We start from the raw sequence: 20,813 nt of genomic DNA on the forward strand, positions 1-20,813 counted from the left end.
ATCATACATTTCAGGAGGAATGAAAGTTGAGAGATATGTTAGCTACCAACAGACTGCTTAACACATTTTGCTTCTCATAAACTGACACGGGTCTACATTACCCCAGCAAAGTTGCTTTATGCGAATGCAGAATGAGCAACACAAATACATTGAAATGCATTTGAGTGTTTTGATGCATTTATCATAGGACAAGGAGGTAGTTGGCCAACTACCTGGAGTTGCCCTTTCTGTTGCTATAGTGCGATCTCAGATTTGGTATATTTAGTTGGGGGAGGGGGTGTGGGGGCACACCCCCCACCCATTTATGATTTTAATTTAGTTTTTTTTGCGAACGACTGTGTGAAATTTTTTCTCATGAAAATATTCTATTTCGCGATTTCCAGCTTTCGTGTATTGTGTCGAATTTTATGTAGTCGCACATATGCATTTTCACTGGAATAATATAGACCTCTTGACACATCCTATATTAAAGAATTACTTGGTTTATGAATCATCTGTATTTCTTTGATCAAGGTTATAATCATTAATATTCTCAGCAAGTAAATATTTAAGGCATCAACATTCAAAGAATGACACAAAACTCTGTTCTGAAAGTAGGAAAAGTGTTAAACTTGTAGTGCTATTCACTGTTGTTTATTCCAGTATTTCATTTAGAGTAGTCAAAGAGAAATTCTTTATTCTTGCATTGCTCCCCAACTCTGGAATTCTATACCTTGCCATATTTAGACCAATTTACAAAATTCCTTAAGAGTTATTTCAGACATCTTTTTCTTTTGCATTGATACTTTCAATAATTTTTCTTTTAGCACGTATATATCTGACATATGGACAGCTCTTCTGACGTCAAGTACAACTTTTAATAATGAGAATACGGCTTTTGGAGTTGTGAGATCTGCCTCTCTACAATTTACTTATATTTGCAATCTGAAATAATTTATTTCACAAATGCCATTCTAATTCAAAGACTTGAATTAGTCTTATAAAAGACTAACTAGGTTTACTGTAATGCTAATGTGTAATTTCAGTACAACAAGCTTAGGCAAAATAATGCACTTAATTTGATTTTTGACTTGTATATCAGCACAAAATCAGAAGTACAACATAGGTTAACGCTCAGTCTTTAGCAAACATGTATAATACATCATCCTGCTTTCAAGCTACACTGGAAAGTCTCAGTTATTGCAGCAAACTCTGCACAGTTAACTTCATTAAGAAATGTGATCTGACAGGATGTCAGTTAATTCAGCAAAAACAGCAATACAGTTTTCCCTTTGCAACACAGACAGTCAAATAAAAGTAATAAAAAAAAACAACCAAATCAAAGCAAAGCACTCGCAGACACAGTAGACAGATGCGACTCTTCTGTAGTTGCAAATTTGCAACTACAAGAGAGTCACATTTGTCTACTGGGTCTGGAAGTGCTTTGCTTTGATTTGGTTCTTTGTGAAGTTTTACAAGGCACATTTCCTCCTAATTTTTCTAACCCCCCCGCCCAAAAAAAAAACAAGGTTAGCATGAACATTAAAAGCATGCAGAATGTTAAATGGTATAGTCAACACGCCCTAATCCACTAGGCATACTGAAGCTAACAATCAGTAGTATTTTTAATGTCTAAGTGATCATTTTAATTCTATTCAGCATGGATACATTTTTTCTCAGCTATCTAGAGTAAATATGAAAATACTCAGAAGTACTACTCACAGTAAAATTGACAGAAATGTTCTAAATGAGGAATTCCTTGAACCACGTTGTACATATGGAACTTCAGTGCTCCACTTTTTAGCAAACTGTAAGCCATTTCAGTTAAATTTATTCCAACAATGGCATAAGAATATCTGCAACAAGAAAACAAGATAATATCCATTGCTTAACACACAATGCTATCAATGTATATAAAATATTAGTAAGTAAACATACACACAAATTAAGCTACATAAATATAGCAATTAGAAACACAGAATAGTCAAACATAAGAAATGGTGATATCTCAAAAATTGCTACAGAACTACCTGGAGTTCTTAAATAACTGAACATCACATAATGCTGGACTGTTACCAAAAGATTTGCATCTCATGTCTATATGACATGTAACAAGCCAGTATACCCAGTAAATGGGAACACTGGGCAGGAAATTATGTAACATTATGTCAAGTACTACTCCCTTTTTTATTTATGATGAACTTATATGACTAAAGGAATACAAAAAAGTGCTAGAATTTGAACTTTGTGACTGAACAAAACCCCAAAATAAAAAAAGCCTGCCATCATAAGGTTAACAAAACCCATTTTAAAATTTGCCACACATGTAAAAGATTAACGCTTATGAGCTGGAAGAAAGCTTTGAAACCAGAAAATAGGGACAGAACAACTCACTATATACTTAAAAAGAAGTGTTCAGGATGACATAGTTAACCAAGATGGTTACAATACACAGTCTGGCTCTAATTTGTTAAGCTGAACTACAAAACACTGGACAGAAACCATTGAAAAAAAAAATCACTGAATCAATACTTGTTTGAAATACAATAAAGAAAAAAAAGGAAAACTTTTTTTTTTTTTTGGAGGGGCAAATCTTCCTGTACCTCCTGCTACTTACGTATATCAACTCTAAGATCACATAACAGTGGGAAAAAGGAGAATCTTCCTTTCACCACGGTATACTGATCTCTAAGCACATTTGACCAAAAGAAAGCTGACAAATACCATTTGACAAAATGGTATGAAAAAAAAACACACCAAAGTTTAAAGGTGCTAAAGAAGTGTGGTTTAAATAATTCTACCAGAAGCCTTAAAGAAACATTACTCAACTGTAATCATTTTTCCATGAAGTACACTGTATAAAATTGTGCGGCTTCTGCTCCTCCTAGTTGATAAGGAACAAAATACTAAATGGTAAGTCTTACAATACTTTAATGGTGGCATCTCTTTGCACTTCTAGAAAGCAGCAAGCATGTGGCAAAGCTTCAAACCCAAAATTATTTTCTTTACACTGTGCTCTTACATGTTGGTTTTACGTGTGTGCAAATACATACACACACACACACACACACACACACACACACACACATATTTATATATATACATGGATGTCCGACAAGTCATGACATCCTCTGAAACAGTAACTGATCAAGCACAACTTGCCGATCATCAGAAGCTGATCAAAAAACAAACAAAACAGAAAAAAGGAACAAACCCCGTTTTCTGCAGGGGGGGGGGTGGGCTCCTGGACTTTCCCATCTTGGAGCACAGTCACCCATCACCCTGCTAAATATATATACCACCTCTGCAAATTTCCTAAACTGCACTGTACCACGGTCTTGCACACAACTGCTGATATGTTTGCTTAGCTGTGCTGGCAGTTTTTCAGGTTTGACAAGTTGCTGTAGGTAATTCTTATCCACACACACACACACACACACACACACACACACACACACACACACACACACACACACATGCAGGGAATGTGGCATGATGATTTGGGTTTAATCAAATATTAAATTTGGGACTACATTATTTTAGGGTGGGACATTTGCACAACAAGAGTCCATAATGAGTTGATCTTCATGGGTGTGCATGTAAGTCTGCAGTTCAGCAAGCTGAATCAGGAAACAAAGATTAGCAACACAACACAAATGTAATGATGATGCCATCTTTTTCTTTTTTTCCTCCAGTAATAATAATAAGACTTATCACATCATGTGGACATGATCCTAAATGGTTGCAGACATACATTACTGGCTTTGGTTATGCATGACTGTATTACATACTAAAATAGAGAAGATTAAGATTAAGTCTTTGACCATAACCTATTTATTACATGTTCTTGATGTGGATGCCAAGAAATTCACCTTGCTACAAAGCTCTACAGGTGAATTTCTTGTCATGTATGTCGGGGACACAGAATAAGGGTTACATACAGAGACTTGATTATAATTCTTTGCAGTGCATGGAGCTTTACCTGCTCCATACACTATCTTAAAAAAATAGAAACTGTACACGTGTAAAGTGTTTTAGTGGCTTTGAAAGCTGGTAAAGCACTTAGCCCTGTCAAACAGACAGTAGCATTCCTGTTAACGTCTTTAAATAAGAACTCTGGACAAATACAAAAATAATGGGGGAACAAAGAATCAAACTCATGGACAGTTTTTAAATATCCTCTAATTCACTTAAAAAGTTAAGAGAACAAGATACATTTTCCAAGCAATTAGAATATGAAACACTAATAAGAAGCATTACTGACTGACTTGACTGCTATCAGCAGTGATTTACTGGAAAATCAATTTTTTTTTACATGGGAGAAGGCAAAATATAAGGCAAAATCAGGGATGTTCTACAAAATCAGAGACAGGTGATAGCTGGACCAAGTATAAGTGCAATGCCCTCTGGCAGAAGGTAAAACATTTTTCAAAAGTGGTTAGACACTAAGTTCTACTACACTTTCTGCTTAAAAGTGCAGCAGAGAAGTTCCAACACATTTTAAATGTTGTTTTACCTTCTGTCACCGATCTTGCCAGCTGGCAATGTCCTTAGTATGAAAATGGATGGTAAAAGCTCTTAGGGTGTATAGCAAAAGTTTTGTTAATCACCCCAAATGTTGTTATGATCGTGTCTTGCACTAGGGAAGCACTTAACAAGTTTATCTTTTTCCCAGTATTGGAGCATAATCATAGTGCTCCATGCACTATATGGTTAAGTTAAACTGTAAAGAAGCTGATTGCAAATCTAGCTACTTTGTGAGAATATTTCATATTTTTTTCTCTTTATATTTGACAAGTATATACAGTAGACCTTGAATACAGGTAATAACCAATATGTTTATTTCTATCCATGCAAAGAGATGGTGATGAACTTAGGTATGGGATTCTATTATCGGGTATGTCCAAGACATTGCAGTCTTGGTGCATGCAATGTTTGGCTGGAACTTTAATTGGAAAGCATGTGCCCAAACTAATTTAAATAATTAACTGCAGGAAGTCTGCGTAATGCATGTTCAAAAAAATAAACTTTATGTACTTACCATAATCACAGATCCTTACACTACGGGTCTTTACACTTCCAACAAAAGGACTGGTCACCACAAATGGTATAGACTCTGGCATCACTTTTTCAAAAGCTCCAGTACCTATCCTAACTCCCAGAATGCTCTTTGCTTCTCTCTCTCTTACAGACTGAGTCTGCTGAACAGTTACAACTCTGCAACAAAAGGCTCCATAAGGGATACCATCCTAGCAAAGCCACTAGAGAAGTCGACAAAGCCTACATGGAACACTAAGGTGATGATATGGAAAAGGGAAGGAGGGATGTATGGACTTGGAGCAGGAGTTTCATGCCTTACCTGATCCAGTCCGTACACTTCAAACAGAACAACTTCCCCAGCTAAATATTTTGAGTGACATCATGGCAGTATACCACACACAATGGTGGACTTCAGACTGCCTCCAGTTTATAGAGTCCTGCAAAATTGGGCAATGAAGCCCATGTCACAGCAGCACAAATGTCATCCACTGAAGTGTTTCTGAAAAAACCTAAAGGCATAGCTATAGATGAATTGGCTTTAGGTTTACCTGGAATTGTCTTGTTATTGGAAACATTACAGCAGGCAATGCAGTCTGAAAACCACATGGACTATATGACTTAGATATTTTGTGACCATTCAGCTAGAGACAAAGGAAATGAAAACAACAATAAACTTTTCGAGTCTTTTGTTCTGTACACAGAGAATCTTAGTTGCCTGTGAACAGTCAAGCAATGCAATTTGTATTCAACTTTGTTGGAGAACTGAGGAAAGAGGAATGGTATGCTGACAGACTGATTAACATTAAGTTCTGAGACTACCTTGGGCATGAAGGCTGGATGATCTATCTGTAAGAAAGACTAGATACAGAGGACAGCATGAAAGAGCCTGTAAATCTCAGACTCCCCTTGCCAAGGTTATTGCTACTAGAAAGGGGGTCACCAAAAAAAAGAAATTTAAGATTTGCCAAAGCCTTGAAAGAAGAGCAAGTGAGCATTTCCAAAATGAAACGGAATTCCCAAGGAGGAAAAGAATCTCTAACTGGTGGTCTCAGCAGAAAGATATCCTGTAAAATTGCTTTCCAAACCTTTTGAGAAGTCAAGGAAGTAGAACCAAACCTTTGATGAAAGTCTGAAATAGCTGCTAAGTGTAATCTTCTGGTTTAGAAGCTGGAACCTTTATCAAACAATTAAGTCAGGTAATGGAGAATGCAAGGAATGGAAGGTGTAAAACAGATCGATTTCCTGTTGAGTAGCCTACTAAAAACAAAAATAATAACTCTATCCCTTTACCTTTGTAAATCTTTCTGATAGAGAGCTTTTGGGACACTGAAAGGATTCAGACTATTCTTAGTGGGTAATCTGGGACACTGGCCATCAGAGGAACTGGAGAAACCACAAAAGACTAATCTGAGGGACTGAATGTACTGGTGAGGCTTGTCAGACAATGCTAAACTAAACAGTCCTTTGCATGCGACAATGAGTGTCTTATAGTAGTAGTAGTAGTAGTCTTTCCGGGCACATTCATCTTTAGTGAAAGATGGAACTCAGAGTAGTAATACTTTTAGATGCGCTCTGACATACAATAGGAACACCATTGCAGTACAGCATATTTTTTAAAAAAAAACAGTGGCCCTTACTTAAAGACGTTCCAGAATTAGACACAGTATTGAATGAGAGACCATTGTTTAGTTACAGAAGGAGCAATAATTTGAAGAATAAGCCATTTTATAAAGAACAGCCAAAGATTGTGTACATGTTCCACAGTAAAAAAACATGTGGGATGTATAAATGGTATAATTGTGTTTACTGCAATTATATATACACAGACAAGCAAGGAATTTTTTCTCAGATCCTATGGGAATTGAAACAGCTCTAACATTGTATATTTAGCCAAATGTACTCAATGTCCATCATATTATGTGGGTAAATCGAATCAAAGATTAAAGGAAAGCATATGTAACCACCTGTTGGATACCAGGACACATATTTCAACTAACACACTTAGTAAACATATTCTTGAAACTGACCTCACACACAGTTTTAAATCTATGATCTTACATATAGTTTTTAAGTCAATATGTGGTGACATTAAGCATCAAACTGAAATGGATACTGCATTTCAAAGCACACAGCCCTCCTGGCCTGAATGGGTTTATTAGCATAAAACCATACTTAAGAGAACTTTAAATGAAAGTACATTAATAATTATTGTTTTTTATCAGCTCCAAATAGTTATATGTATTGTACTTTAACATGTACTGTACTTTATTGTATTTTTATTGTATTACGTGATTTTCTTACTTTTTATATCATGTGACTTAATTGTCATCTGACCTTATCTGACCTTATTCATGTGATTTTTCTATACTTTTATACATCATGTGACCAGACACTCCTCTCAATGGTAACATCAACGACCAACTTGAGAAAAGGGAACTCAGCAGACAAATCAGAATACAAGTTAGAAAATCTCCAGGACGTAACACTGCGGAATCACTACTTCCCATCTTGAATTTCCACAAGCTCGACCACAAAAAATTTCAATAAAACCCACCTTTACTTCCCCCACCCAGCAACAAGGATTTGGGTTGTTGGTCACCCTGATCAATCAGTTTTAAGGTAAAGATGGGTTTAGACTATGGATCAGGCAATTTTTTTCACTCTTTTTTTTGTAGGGATTTTGACATGTTGTCTCGGCATTTTCACTTTTGTTTTTATTTATATTTTATGCTTTTATTTGTTTTGTTGTTGTTAAATCCTATAAGTATCCTAATGATTTACCTGTTTCCAGTATTGATTAAAATATGGTTTGGATTTGGTGTGTACACCCAGGCCCCCCCAGTAGATAGAACTTATGATAAGGATAAGGATGATTAACATTAATTATCTGAGACCTTTTACTTTGTCCCAATTTTTGGTGGCGTTTGGGCTTTTAGTATCTTTTGGCAATTAGTTATCCTATCATTTCAACCTTCTCCATTTTGGGCTAGTGGAAGGTTTGCTGTACTTCCAGGGTCCTCCCATCACATGGACAGTGTCTTGATATCTTATTTTACTTTCTCCCCCTTTAACACTGTACCACCTCTTGCCTGCTGTTTACCTTCAGCAGGAACCAATCAGAAACTGCGGACTGGTCAGTGTAAGCCACATTAAGAGAAGACCTACTCCTACCCCCTTGGTCAAACCCTCAGCTGAGAAGGAACAAGAATTATGACCCAGCAGTTCATCCAAGTGTAAGCTGGAAAGAATGGGCTACATACTCATCCTTCCCTATGACCCAGTCATTTGGGCCCACCCTGGTCTGGCTTTATTTAGAATTTAGGAAAAAACACAGGCTGTGCTTTTGTTCTCAAAGCAAAACAAACAAACAGAATTTGCCAAAACTGAAGGAATGAGTTTTAATAATGAAACAAAAACGTATCACAAGTCAAACGTTAGTGCTTTCATTTAGACAGTATAAACGTCTTCAGACAACAAACTGCTATGCATCACACACTTAAATAATAATGCTCTACATCTGATAAGTAAAATGAACTCCTTAATTGCCATGCCTAAGATTCTCCATATATAGTATGTCCATCTAAAATAACAAGTACCTGTTCGATAAAGTGATACATCAAATTAACAACATACATTGCAATAAATGAAAAATAAAAGAAAGTCACTTAAGATACTTTTAGCACTGCATATATACACCTTTTCAAAACTAAACTGTAATTCTACTAGGGTGTACAGCAGATTAAAAAATGAAGATACGCGTTTCATATTATTTCTCCTTTACAATTTTATTTCTTTCAAGGCCCTTCAACTTCAGTACCGGAGTAACTGAAGTTCTTTCATTGATACCCACCCACCTATCTACTTGTATGCGGATTTGCCATTTTAGTTCTTTAAATTCCAAATAAGCTCCCCATGCTGTTTTTTCATTAATGTCCACATGATCTACTGCCATAAACTTAAAAATATGCTCAACATTGTCATGAATATGTCTAGCTAGAGCATTGTTCAAATTTCTCTTCTTTAATGACATACTCATTCATGTTCATAAATTCTATTACTGAATTTTCTTTCGTTTTTTTTTTTCCCTATATAAAACACTGAACATAGGTCACAGCTAGCCAGGTATACTATTGCCTTTGAATTACAATTGTATTTCCCCTTAATATGATATTTAAAGTTTTTCACAATAAATTTATCTCCTGTTTTAACTCTATGATACTAATTGCATGATCCACATTTATACATGCCATGCTGGGCATGTAGGCTGGGGCATAGTCTATTTTTTAGCAAATCCTTCAAATTCTTACGTTTCCTGTATGTTATAACAGGTTTATCGCCTAAGTGGGTTCTGATGCTCAAATCTTCCATCAGAATATCCCAGTTTTTCTCAAAAATCCACCTCAAATTATAAGAATCGTGACTATGCGGAATAGTCAGTGATCTCAAAAAGACAGTGCTGCCTTTTTTCTGGATGTTTTGGCCATATTGCACATCCGCTATTGTATTATTTACTCGTTCTGACAAAGTCACATTGGAACATTGAGGGTCACACACTGAAATATTTAATAACAGGTTTAAAAATGGCCATTTTCCCTCTTTCTAGTTACCTCTTCTGTTAATTAATTTAATAAATCTACCGGGTATGCTCTTTTTACAAACATCGACTTTAAATGAATACATTCTGCTATGAAATTCTCTTTTCTGGGAACAATACGAGCAGCTCTTACTAGCTGTCCTTTGAACAACTGATCTTTTTTGATGTTTTGGATGTGAGCTGCTGTAGTGCAAAAATGAGTTAGAGTAGGTTTTTTTTTATAAATTGCAGTTGCGTACCTCTCATGGATCTCATCCTTAAAGAGACGAACATCCAAACAGTCCATATAATTATAATTCACTACCCAGGTGAATTGTAGGAAAGTAGTCATGGTGTTAATATATTCTAAAAATTGTTCCAAAATATTTAAAGGTCCTTTCCATATTAGACTGTCATCTTAAAACCTGTGGTATATTTTAATGTGGGAGTAGTAGGCAGATTGGAACACAAATTGTCTCTCCCAGTATGCCATGACAGTGTTAGCATACGCTCCTCCACAGGCTAAACAAATGGCAATACCAGTTGTTTGCAAGTAATATTTGTTATTAAAAGAGACAAAATTGTTGGTTAAAACTATCTCCAAAAGTTCCAAAATAAAGTTAAATTTGTCATGGCCTATTTTGTATTCCAATAACTGCTCATTGACCCAATATAACCCAATGTTCTGTGGAATGACCGTGTACAGGTCTCTAATGTCAATAGTTACTAATTTGTCATTAACGTCATATTCTGTGCTATTGATATGTTCTAAAAATGGCCATGTGTCCTTACATATCTGGATCTCCTCTTTCAGTATATTTTTCAATTCATAATCTAAATACTGAGCACAGGCAGATGTTATGGAGTCCCTCACATCCACAACGGGCCTTGTGGGAGGATTAGTGAGCCCCTTGTGGATTTTGAGGATGCCAAAAAACAACAGAATCCTGGGGGTAATGATGTTTATGTAGTTGTACAAAGTAATCTCAATTCTTTTCTCTAGGAAAATATCAGTTAATTGACCATAAATTTTCTTATATGCTCCATTTAACTCATTGAGAGAAACCTCTTTGTAGTTGTCAGCTTCGAGAATATCTTTCATCTTTTCATTATACATAACAGACTCCATAACAACTAACCCACCCCCTTGTCTGGTTTCATGATCCTAACACTTTCTTTTTGTAGTTGGCCCAAGATCTTCTGCTCCTCCAGGTTGAGGTTCATAACACCAGCAGTTGAACTATTTTTATATTTGTGCAAGTTATATAAATCTAATTTGCACAATATTTCATACATTACAAGCTTCGGATGCAAGGGGGGATTGAAAGTAGAGCTTATATGGAAGGTGTTATGATTATTGTGATGTGTGTTATTTTGATATAATAACGTTAAATTTAACTTTCTCAAGTATAACTTAAGATCAATAATAGTATCTGCAACGGTAAAGCCTCTGGATGGTACAAATGTCATACCTTTGGGCTAATAAGTCAGCTATTGTTTCATCAATATGCAATTTTGAGTAATTATATACTGCAAAGTCTTTTTGTTGTTTCTTTTGGGATTTCAAGGGGTGAGACCCAAGAGCAAAAACTGGAGATCATAAACAACTTTATGGACATTACAAGTGTCATTGATACAGCTGATAGTAGCGTTAATTATGAGCATTCTGAAATTGACGTTGCTTCAGAAAATGGAATTAATAGCAATGAAGATACTGTTGTTTTTAACCAACAAAAAGACTCTGTAGTACATAATCACTTAAAGCAATTTGAAAGTGATGTTGCCTTAGGAAATGTGACCAATAGCAATGAATGTACTGTTGTTTTTAACCTACAAAAAGACTTTGCAGTATATAATTACTAAAAATTGCATACTGATGAATCAGCTGACTTATTAGCCAAAGGTATGACATTTGTACCATCCAGAGGCTTTAACATTACAGATACTATTACTGATCTTAAGTTATACTTGAGAAATTCAAATTTAACGTTATTACATGAAAATAACACACATCACAATAGTCACAACACTTTCCATATAAGCTCCACTTTCAATATCCCCTTGCATCTGAAGCTTGTAATGTATGACAAATTGTGCAAATTAGATTTATATAACTTGCACAAATATAAAAATAGGTCAACTACTGGTGTTATGAACCTCAACCTGGAGGAGCAGAAGACATTGGGTCAACTACAAAAAGAGTGTTAGGATCATGAAACCAGACAAGGGGGGTGGGGTAGTTCTTATGGAGTCTGTTATGTATAATGAAAAGATGAAAGATATTCTCGAAACTGACAACTAGAAAGAGGTTTCTCTCAATGAGCTAAATGGAACATATAAGAAAATGTATGGTCAATTAACTGATATTTTCCTAGAGAAAATAATTGAGATTACTTTGTACAACTACTTAAACATCATTACCCCCAGGATTCTGGTGTTTATTGGCATCCCCAAATCCACAGGGGGCTCACTGATCCTTCCATGAGGTCCCTTGTGGATAAGAGGGACTCCATAACATCGGCTTGCACTCAGTATTTAGATTATGAATTGAAAAAGATACTGAAAGAGGAGATCCAGATATGTCAGGACTCCTGGACATTTTTAGAACATATCAATAGCACAGAATATAACGTTAATGACATATTAGTAACTACTGATGTCAGGGACCAGTACACGGTCATTCCACAGAACACTGGGTTATACTGGGTCAGTGAGCTGTTATTGGAACACAAAATAGGCCATGACAAAATTAACTTTATTATGGAACTTTTGGAGATAGTTTTAACCAACAATTTTGTCTCTTTTAATAACAAATACTACTTGCAAACAACTGGTATTGCCATGGGTTCAGCCTGTGGAGGAGCGTATGCTAACACTGTCATGGCATACTGGGAGAGACAATTTATGTTCCAATCTGCCAACTACATCCACATTAAAATATACCACAGGTTTTAAGATGACAGTCTAATATGGAAAGGACCTTTAAATATTTTAGAACAATTTTTATAATATATTAACACCACAACTGCTTTCCTACAATTCACATGGGTAGTGAATTTTAATTATATGGACTGTTTGGATGTTCATCTCTTTAACGATGAGATCCATGAGAGGTATGCAACTGCAATTTATAGAAAAAAACCTACTCTAATTTTTGCACTACAGCAGCTCACATCCAGAACATCAAAAAAGATCAGTTGTTCAAAGGACAACTAGTAAGAGCTGCTTGTATGGTGTCCAGAAAAGAGGATTTCATAGCAGAATGTTTTAATTTAAAATCGATGTTTGTAAAAAGAGCATACCCGGTAGACTTATTAAATTAATTAATAGAAGAGGTAACTAGAAAGAGGGAAAATGGCCACTTTAAAACTATTATTAAATATTTCAGTGTGTGACCCTCCATATTCCAATGTGACTTTGTCAGAACAAGTAAATAATACAACAGTGGATGTGCAATATGGCCAAAACATCCAGAAAAAAGACAGCACTGTCTTTTTGAGATCATTGACTATTATGTATAGTCATGATTCTTATAATTTGAGGTGGATTTTTGAGAAAAACTGGGATATTCTGATGGAAGATTTGAACATCAGAACCCAGTTAGGCAATAAACCTGTTATAACATACAGGAAAGGTAAGAACTGGAAGGCTTTGCTAAAAAATAGACTTTGCCTCAGCCTACATGCCCAGCATGGCATGTATAAATGTGGAGCATGCAATTAGTGTCAGAGTTAAAACAGGAGATACATTTATCGTGAAAAACTTTAAATATATGTTTCTCTTGCACCATAGCCAAATTATGGAACTCCCTTCCACCCACAATTACCTCCGTACCATCATGCACCCACTTCAAAACTTTACTAAAAGCACACCTAAAAACATGCTGGCTATGCCCTTGCAACTCTCACTCTAATATCACCCACCCCATCCAACCATTACCTTTCTTTACACTCCACTAACTACCTTGATTATAGCAAGCTCAGATGCTCATAAGCCTAGTACTTATTATACAGCAGGAACTTCTTATTGTAACATTTGTTAATGTCTGTTATGTACTTCACAGATAAAGATTCTAGTTGTCTACTGATGTACTATGTTCTTCATCTGTAAATATGTTGTAATTGCTATGTTAAATTGTTAATCTCTATGTAATCCAGTGTAACTAGTTTATTTTAACTGTGGAGCTTTTCTCCCTGGGCCTCCGCTGAAAATGGACCTACGGCCAGTCGGACACTCCCGGTCAACAAATGTAAATAAATAAAAAAAATAAATAAAATATCATATTAAGGGGAAATACAATTGTAATTCAAAGGCAGTAGTATACCTGGCTAGCTGTGACCTATGTTCAGTGTTTTATATAGGAAAAAACGAAAGAAAATTTAGTCTCAGAATTTATGAACATGAGTATGTCATTAAGAAGAGAAATTTGAACAATGCTCTAGCTAGACATATTCATGACGACGTAGAGCATACTTTTAAGTTTATGACAATAGATCATGTGGACATTAATGAAAAAGCAGCATGGGGAGCTTATTTGGAATTTAAAGAACTAAGAAGGCAAATACGCCTACAAGCAGATAGGTGGGCGGGTATCAGTGAAAGAACTTCAGTTACTCCGGTATTGGTATTAAAGTTGAAGGCCCTTGAAAAAAATAAAATTGTAGAAGAGAAATAATATGAAACAAGTATCGTCATTTTTAAATCTGGTATACACCCTAGTTGAATTACAGTTTAGTTTTGAATAGGTGTATATATGCAGTGCTAAAACTATCTTAAGTGACTTTCTTTTACTATTTTTCATTTATTGCAATGTACGTTGTTAATTTGATGTACCACTTTATCTAACAGGTACTTGTTATTTTAGATGTACAAAATATATATGGAGAATCTTAGGCATGGCAATTAAGGGGTTCATTTTACTTAAGGTTTCATCCAATCAGATGTAAACATCATTATTTAAGTGTGTGATGCATAGCAGTTTGCTGTCTGAAGAAATTTACACTGTCTAAATGAAAGTGCTAACTTGTGACTTGTGATAAAGTTTTTATGTCATTATTAAACTTATTTGTTCAGTTTTGGCAGATTCTGTTTGTTTTGCTTGAAGGACGAAAGCACAGCCTGTGTTTTTTCCTAGTTTGTTTCAGTTTTATTTAGAATTTATTTTATTACTGCAGACAAGTTGTAGATAAACTGATGAAAACTGGTCCTAATATATGCATTATATACTTTCCAAGTACCTGCACTCTCTGAGGAGCATCCACGTGGATGTTTCTGGACTCACCAGGCCCCACCGAACTGGAGACCCAGTATCCTTTAATTTAGTTTCAGAGACAGCTATAACATTACTCATAACCTTTCCCTCCCGATATTTACTTCTTGGAGCCACAGGCTAACATGGAGGCGCTTCAGAAGAGATCTTTCACTTTTTTTTACTAACAGTTTACTCTGGCTCTGAATAATATGTATAGGTAGATACAGATTGAAAGCCTGATCGTACTGGCCGATCACCACATGCTACTCTAATTGGGCGGCCAACTTTGATTCCTCAGCCGATCCCTTAACCACATAGGCACTGATGCTTCATCCAAGGAAAGGCTGGGCAGATATTGGTGGGAACTTAACCCTCCTCCCCACACCCTACTCACCTGGGACCCTCCCTGACCTGTCCTCTCATGTGGATCCTTGCAGTCTTTGGTTGATCACACCCTAGTTCCTGCTGGATTAATTGAAACGGGTCTATATTAAATCAGCGAACGCTTAAAATAGCGAACGCTGATTTATCAACCCTTTAAAAGTGAAAGCTAACAATCTCGAAGACGGAAAAAAAATCGTTGTTCCACAAAAAAAAAAAAAAAAAAAAAAAAGAAGTTCAAGATACAAAATAAACTGGGGGGCTTTACCCCCCCCCCCACACCAAAATATACCAACTCCCGCACCACAGTGGAGGAAATGGAAAAGTCCCGAAAATGGCTGTTCTGTGTCTTTGGGATTGTCAGCTTTCATTTTTAAAGGGTCGATAAATCAGTGTTCGCTATTTTAAGTGTTCGCTGATTTAATATAGACCCATTAAAACTACTCTTTAGTTTTATTCTTTTAATGCTAACCTCTTTCATAAGTTGAGTACCCACTCGCTCTGTGAGTCATCCTTGTATCTCTGAACCACACTGGTGACTTGGTATACGTTACTCCTTACCTGAAAGTCGCCACAGAGCTAGAGACCCATTGTTTATTAAATGTATGAATTTCTATGGATTTTTAGTTTTAGGTTTCAAGTTTAACATGACTTAGGAACATCATAATACGAATTAAGGACGTTTCTTTATAATTTGGAACACGGATGTATAAATGTTGAATCAAACTTTTAATGTGGAATTTTTTTACATGGATTAACTTGATTTTTTACAACAAATATGCACTCCTGCACACCAGCATAAGCCTCCCATGACATCACAGGCATAGATAATAAAGATTTATCCCTCCCCTTATCCACTTCCTCTGTTGAATAGGAAGCTCGCACCTGGTGCACACCTACCTTTTGTACAATAAATTCAGAGCAGTTACCACCTTTTCTCAGTCATCTAAGCAGCGATCATTTGCCAATAAAGACTTTAAAGGTTTGAGGGCTGTGCCCTATTTTATTTGATCAGCTTGAAAAGGACTAAAGGCTGAGCTGAACTGTTTCTACTTTTTAGATCTATTCTCATAAGATCCCTTTGGTTAGGCAGAACCGCCTAGACAAGTATCGGGAAGAAGAGAATTTCCACACTAACTCCTGTCAGTCCTGTCTATTTTTATCCTATTTCTTCCCTAGTGATGCTGATCCTGAAGACATCTTTATTTGCAAAGACTTGAGTACAAGCAGATACCCTCCTTTATTTCAGAGTACACTCAGAATTTACTGTTATTCTTTTCTTGGTAATAGCAGAGAAAGTTTTTTTTTCTTGTGACAGTTTACATTAAACAAAGCAATGCGTTCAAAAGGAGTTAAGCAGCAGTTTTTCAGAGATAAAACAAAGATAAATTAAGATTCAGTGGGAGAAAAGTGATCCCTCTGGGAAGGCCTTCAATGGCAAACACCCTTCACAAATGGTTTTAGCTTCTTCACACTTAAGCAAAAGAAAAGCATATTAGCCATAACAAAAGTTCAGTAATACTGCAACACACATCAACATACAAACATGCTACATCTTTTTTCAAAAATGGTGTTTCAGGTAAAGCAAGATGTACTGGATCACAATACATATGTTCAGCAGTATATGAAGAAAAAAAAGACGTTTCCATTTTATTGAGCATTTTTTTTTTGTAGTGAAAGTTGCGTTTATCTTAACATTTTTTGATGTCTGGAGACACTACAACAGAACTAGAAATCTTTGCATATTTTCCTTGGAAGCTCCTACACAAATGGGTATGACTGCTTGGGTACCACTTCTGCATTACACACCAACTACAAAAGCATCTAGTCTCTTATGCCCATTAGTTTGTCCAAACCCATTAATACACACAGCTCCTACAAATCATGACAACACATAAGCAAGGTTTGACACCTACACTGATAATGAGCAAGAAGTAATATTACTTGCCAAATATAGAGACTAAAACAGCCATGGATGGATGGAGGGACCTTCCAAGCACATGGAGACAACTAAGGTGGTAATCTGGGACTCATCAGTAAAGATACAAAAGACACGTACTTTGCATAACCTTGGATCTCAATGCTCCACGTTCATCCAGTTTAACACCAGGATTGGTTAACCACAGACAGCACTTGTTCAGCAACTTTACGACTATCCCAAGCTAGAAACACATCCCTTGGCTACCATAATGCATTAAATCTTTTCTTCTCTCCAGATCCACTTTGCACTAAGGACATATATAGCCTCCACCCAAAAAGGACTAACGGCCATTCCAACAGGTATCTCAGCAGGAAGGGATGGAAATAGTACAGTTGTATAAGATGAACTTACCATAACAGCAAATGTTTGAATGATAATTAATGCAGTAGCCTTATCAATATGGCCTATTACCTTGCCAAGAAAACAACAGACAGCCAGCTTCCAAAGCTTTAGAGCATCTTCCATGTGCCCAAAACTGTTAAGCAGCTCAAACAGAGATGACTAAAAGACAAGTTTGGGTGTGAAGCACTTCAGAGCTTTCCTACTAGCACAGAGAAGGAGGCTGAGCCCTAAAAGGGCAATGCTAGGAACAAGAAAAACTAAATGTCCACACCGTGGCATAAAAAAAAAAAACACCATAAAACAAGGGCGATGAAGGGAGGGAGCACCTGCTGCAGCACTGATCATTCCAACATCTACTATTATGATGAGTTCAACTTGCACAACTGTACTATGTTCATCTTACTCATCACTGCTGCAGTAACCTTTTCAATATGGGTAGATTACTGTAGCTAACTACATTTGGGAGAAGGAAGGAAGAAGTGTCCAGAAGCCCCTGGAGAATGGTTCTCAGAAAGCATGATCTGGTCCTAGTGCTTTGTAAACATATGCAAGGATCAAGTAGCAGCTTCTAGAATATTTATATTATCTATCCCTTTCCAGAAAGCCACAGATGAAGCCAAGGCCCTGGTATATTGGGCCTTGTCCTTCCCTAGGTAATAGCCTTAAGACAATCATTTGGAAATGGTCTCTTTTGACTCAGGATGTCCCTTCTTATCTTCACAAGAAATGAACAACTGATCCAAAGATCTGAAAGATTTAGTTTGGTCAAGATGGTACTGGAGTTGCCTGTAGGTATCCTAGGTATGGGGTATCCTTTTTCCCTTATTTTTAGGTTCAGGAAAGAAAATGGAGAGACAGATTGCAAGGCTTAAAGTAAACTCAGATACCACTTTGGACATAAAAGAAGGATTAGTTCTCAAAGAACCCCTGCCCCTATGGAAAATGAGATAAGGTTGACTCACCATAATAGTTTGCAACTTAGATACCATTCTTGCAGAGGTTACAGCAATCAGTAAAACTGTTTTCCATGTTAAGAACCCCAAGTCAGCCAGATTAGCTTGTTCAAGTGGAGCAAATGTTAGCTTATCTACTATAAAATTAAGATCCCAAGGAGGGGCCACTGTTTTTCTTGGGAGGTCTCTTATGCAAAACCCATTTGAAGAAAATTTTGACATGAGATTGCGTTGAAATAGGATCCATGGGCAGACATGCTAAAATGGCATATAAATGAACCTTGACAGCAGAATAAGAAAGGCCATAAGATACTAACTCACACAAATAGTGTGAGACCAGAGAGCGAGTAGTCCTGAATGGGTGCTGGTTATGTTGGTGGCACCAACTAGAAAACCTTTTCCATTTGCTAATATATGATCTTCTAGTAGCAGGCTTTCTTGCCTCTATTAGTACCTGCTGCACATCCTCAGAAAACAGGTGCCTAAAAGGAATTAAGACCCTATCATCCAGGCAGTCAACTGAAGATGACTGATGTTGGGGTGTATCAAACACCCTTGTTCTTGTGCCAGTAGATCCAGTCTGTGTGGAAGCTGGTGGTAATTGCCACTGACCATTTACAAAATAAGGGAGAACCTCAGTTCCCTGGGCCACAATGAGTCACCACAATAATGTTAGGTGATTCCTTCTGAATCTTCAGACACATCCTGGATATCAGTGGAAAAGCATACGCAAACACTCCTGTCCAAGTAAAAGAAAAGACATCTCTCTTCCAGACCTTCTTGCATAGATTGCTGGAACAGAATCTTGCCCGTTGATTGTTCAGAGAGGAGGCAAAGAGGTCTACTGGAGGAATTCCCCACAGATGGATCAAATCTTGGAAGACCCCCTGATCTAGTTTCCATTCATGAGTGTCTGCCCTGGTCCTGCTCATCTCGACTGCCAGAAAAAAAAATTGTTCTGACAGAATTCAGGGTGCCAGTGTGAGATTGTGCTGTGAAGTTATATCCCAAGCTAACTTGGCTAGTCTGTAAAGGGGTTACAATCTGGTTCCCTCTTGCTTGTTTATGTACCATATGACTGTGGTACTTTATGTAACCACTTCAATAGGTCACAGTGACCAAAGATGGCTCAGAGTTGAATGTCTTGATCAGGAAAGCATCTCCTTGATATTTATGTGCTTACATCTGTTCTTGGTGTCCCACACACCCTGCATTTTTTTCTTCCTGAAATTGTTCCCTAAGTAAGTCTGAAGCATCAGTGGTAACTGACTACACTAGAGTAGGGAGGGAGAAGGGGTGTCTAACAAAATATTTCTCTTCAGACAAACCACAGTACTGACACTTACAAGAAAAAGTATGTTGATGCCTGGACCAGAGATTTCAGTCAACACTGTATCCTTCTCTTCTGAATTCTTTTCAGGGGTATCATGACTGCCAGGAGACCCAAAATCTTGAGGTAGTCTTACAAAGTGACCAACGTCTGAGAGAAAAAAACTTAGAAATAGATTTAAATAAATATCTAGTCTTCCTGTGGAAGAAAATCTTTGGACTGAAGAGTCTACTTGACATACCAAGTATACAATCTTGTGTGAGAGAGTCAAGGATGACTTTTGAATGTTCTTTTGGAATCCCAGCTTGAGCATCAGATCTCTCACCCAAATAAGAGAGTTCTGACACTTTGAAAAGACTATGCAAAGAAAAGCAAGTAATCTAAATATGGAAAATGTGGACACCTTGTAGCCTGCAATGAGGTATAACTGGAGACAGACACTTTGTGAACACTTTTCGTGCAGTGGATATAATCCAAAGGGTAAGGCAGAGAACTGATAAAATCATCCACGCACACACAACCTTAAGAAATGCCTGAGGTCTGGATGAATAGGGATGTGATGATAATGTTTTAAGTTTAGCGTCATCAGGAAACTTGAAAGAGGAAGAAGAAGTAACAGTTAGTGAAATTGCATTATTTTGAATTTGGACACTTTCACAAACACATTTAAGAAAGATCCTAAACTGGTCTCCAAGCATTTTCTTTCTTAGCACTAAGAACATCCCTGAATAAAAACCCTTCACCACCCGAGAAAAAGTAACTGGTATCACTCCTTGGGACAGCATGTGAAGAAGAACAAGTGGAAACAAAAGAATCTGATCTGGAAGATGAGGAATGACTCCCCCCTGAAAAGAAGGAATTTCCTCCCTCTGCCATTTGTAACCCCGATGAATGATTTTTGGAACATATTTGCCTGAAACAATCTGTTGCAAAAAGAAAGATACAAAATCAGACTTTCTGGAAGAAAAAAAGAGCTAGTGTAG

The 20,813-nt window shown here is 36.8% G+C and overlaps 1 protein-coding gene across 1 annotated transcript in view; it reads right to left on the reverse strand.

The window, feature by feature from the left end:
* The window catches only part of ELMOD2 (ELMO domain containing 2), a 909,722-nt gene that overhangs the window by 66,806 nt on the left and 822,103 nt on the right, over nucleotides 1–20,813 (reverse strand). The window contains 1 exon segment of the mRNA XM_044061619.1: nucleotides 1,702–1,835. Within this exon segment, the coding sequence (XP_043917554.1) occupies nucleotides 1,702–1,835 (134 nt within the window).

This window comes from Protopterus annectens, chromosome 2.part0 (assembly GCF_019279795.1).
Source record: "Protopterus annectens isolate FY-2018-M chromosome 2.part0, PAN1.0, whole genome shotgun sequence".
Taxonomy (NCBI): domain Eukaryota; kingdom Metazoa; phylum Chordata; order Ceratodontiformes; family Protopteridae; genus Protopterus; species Protopterus annectens.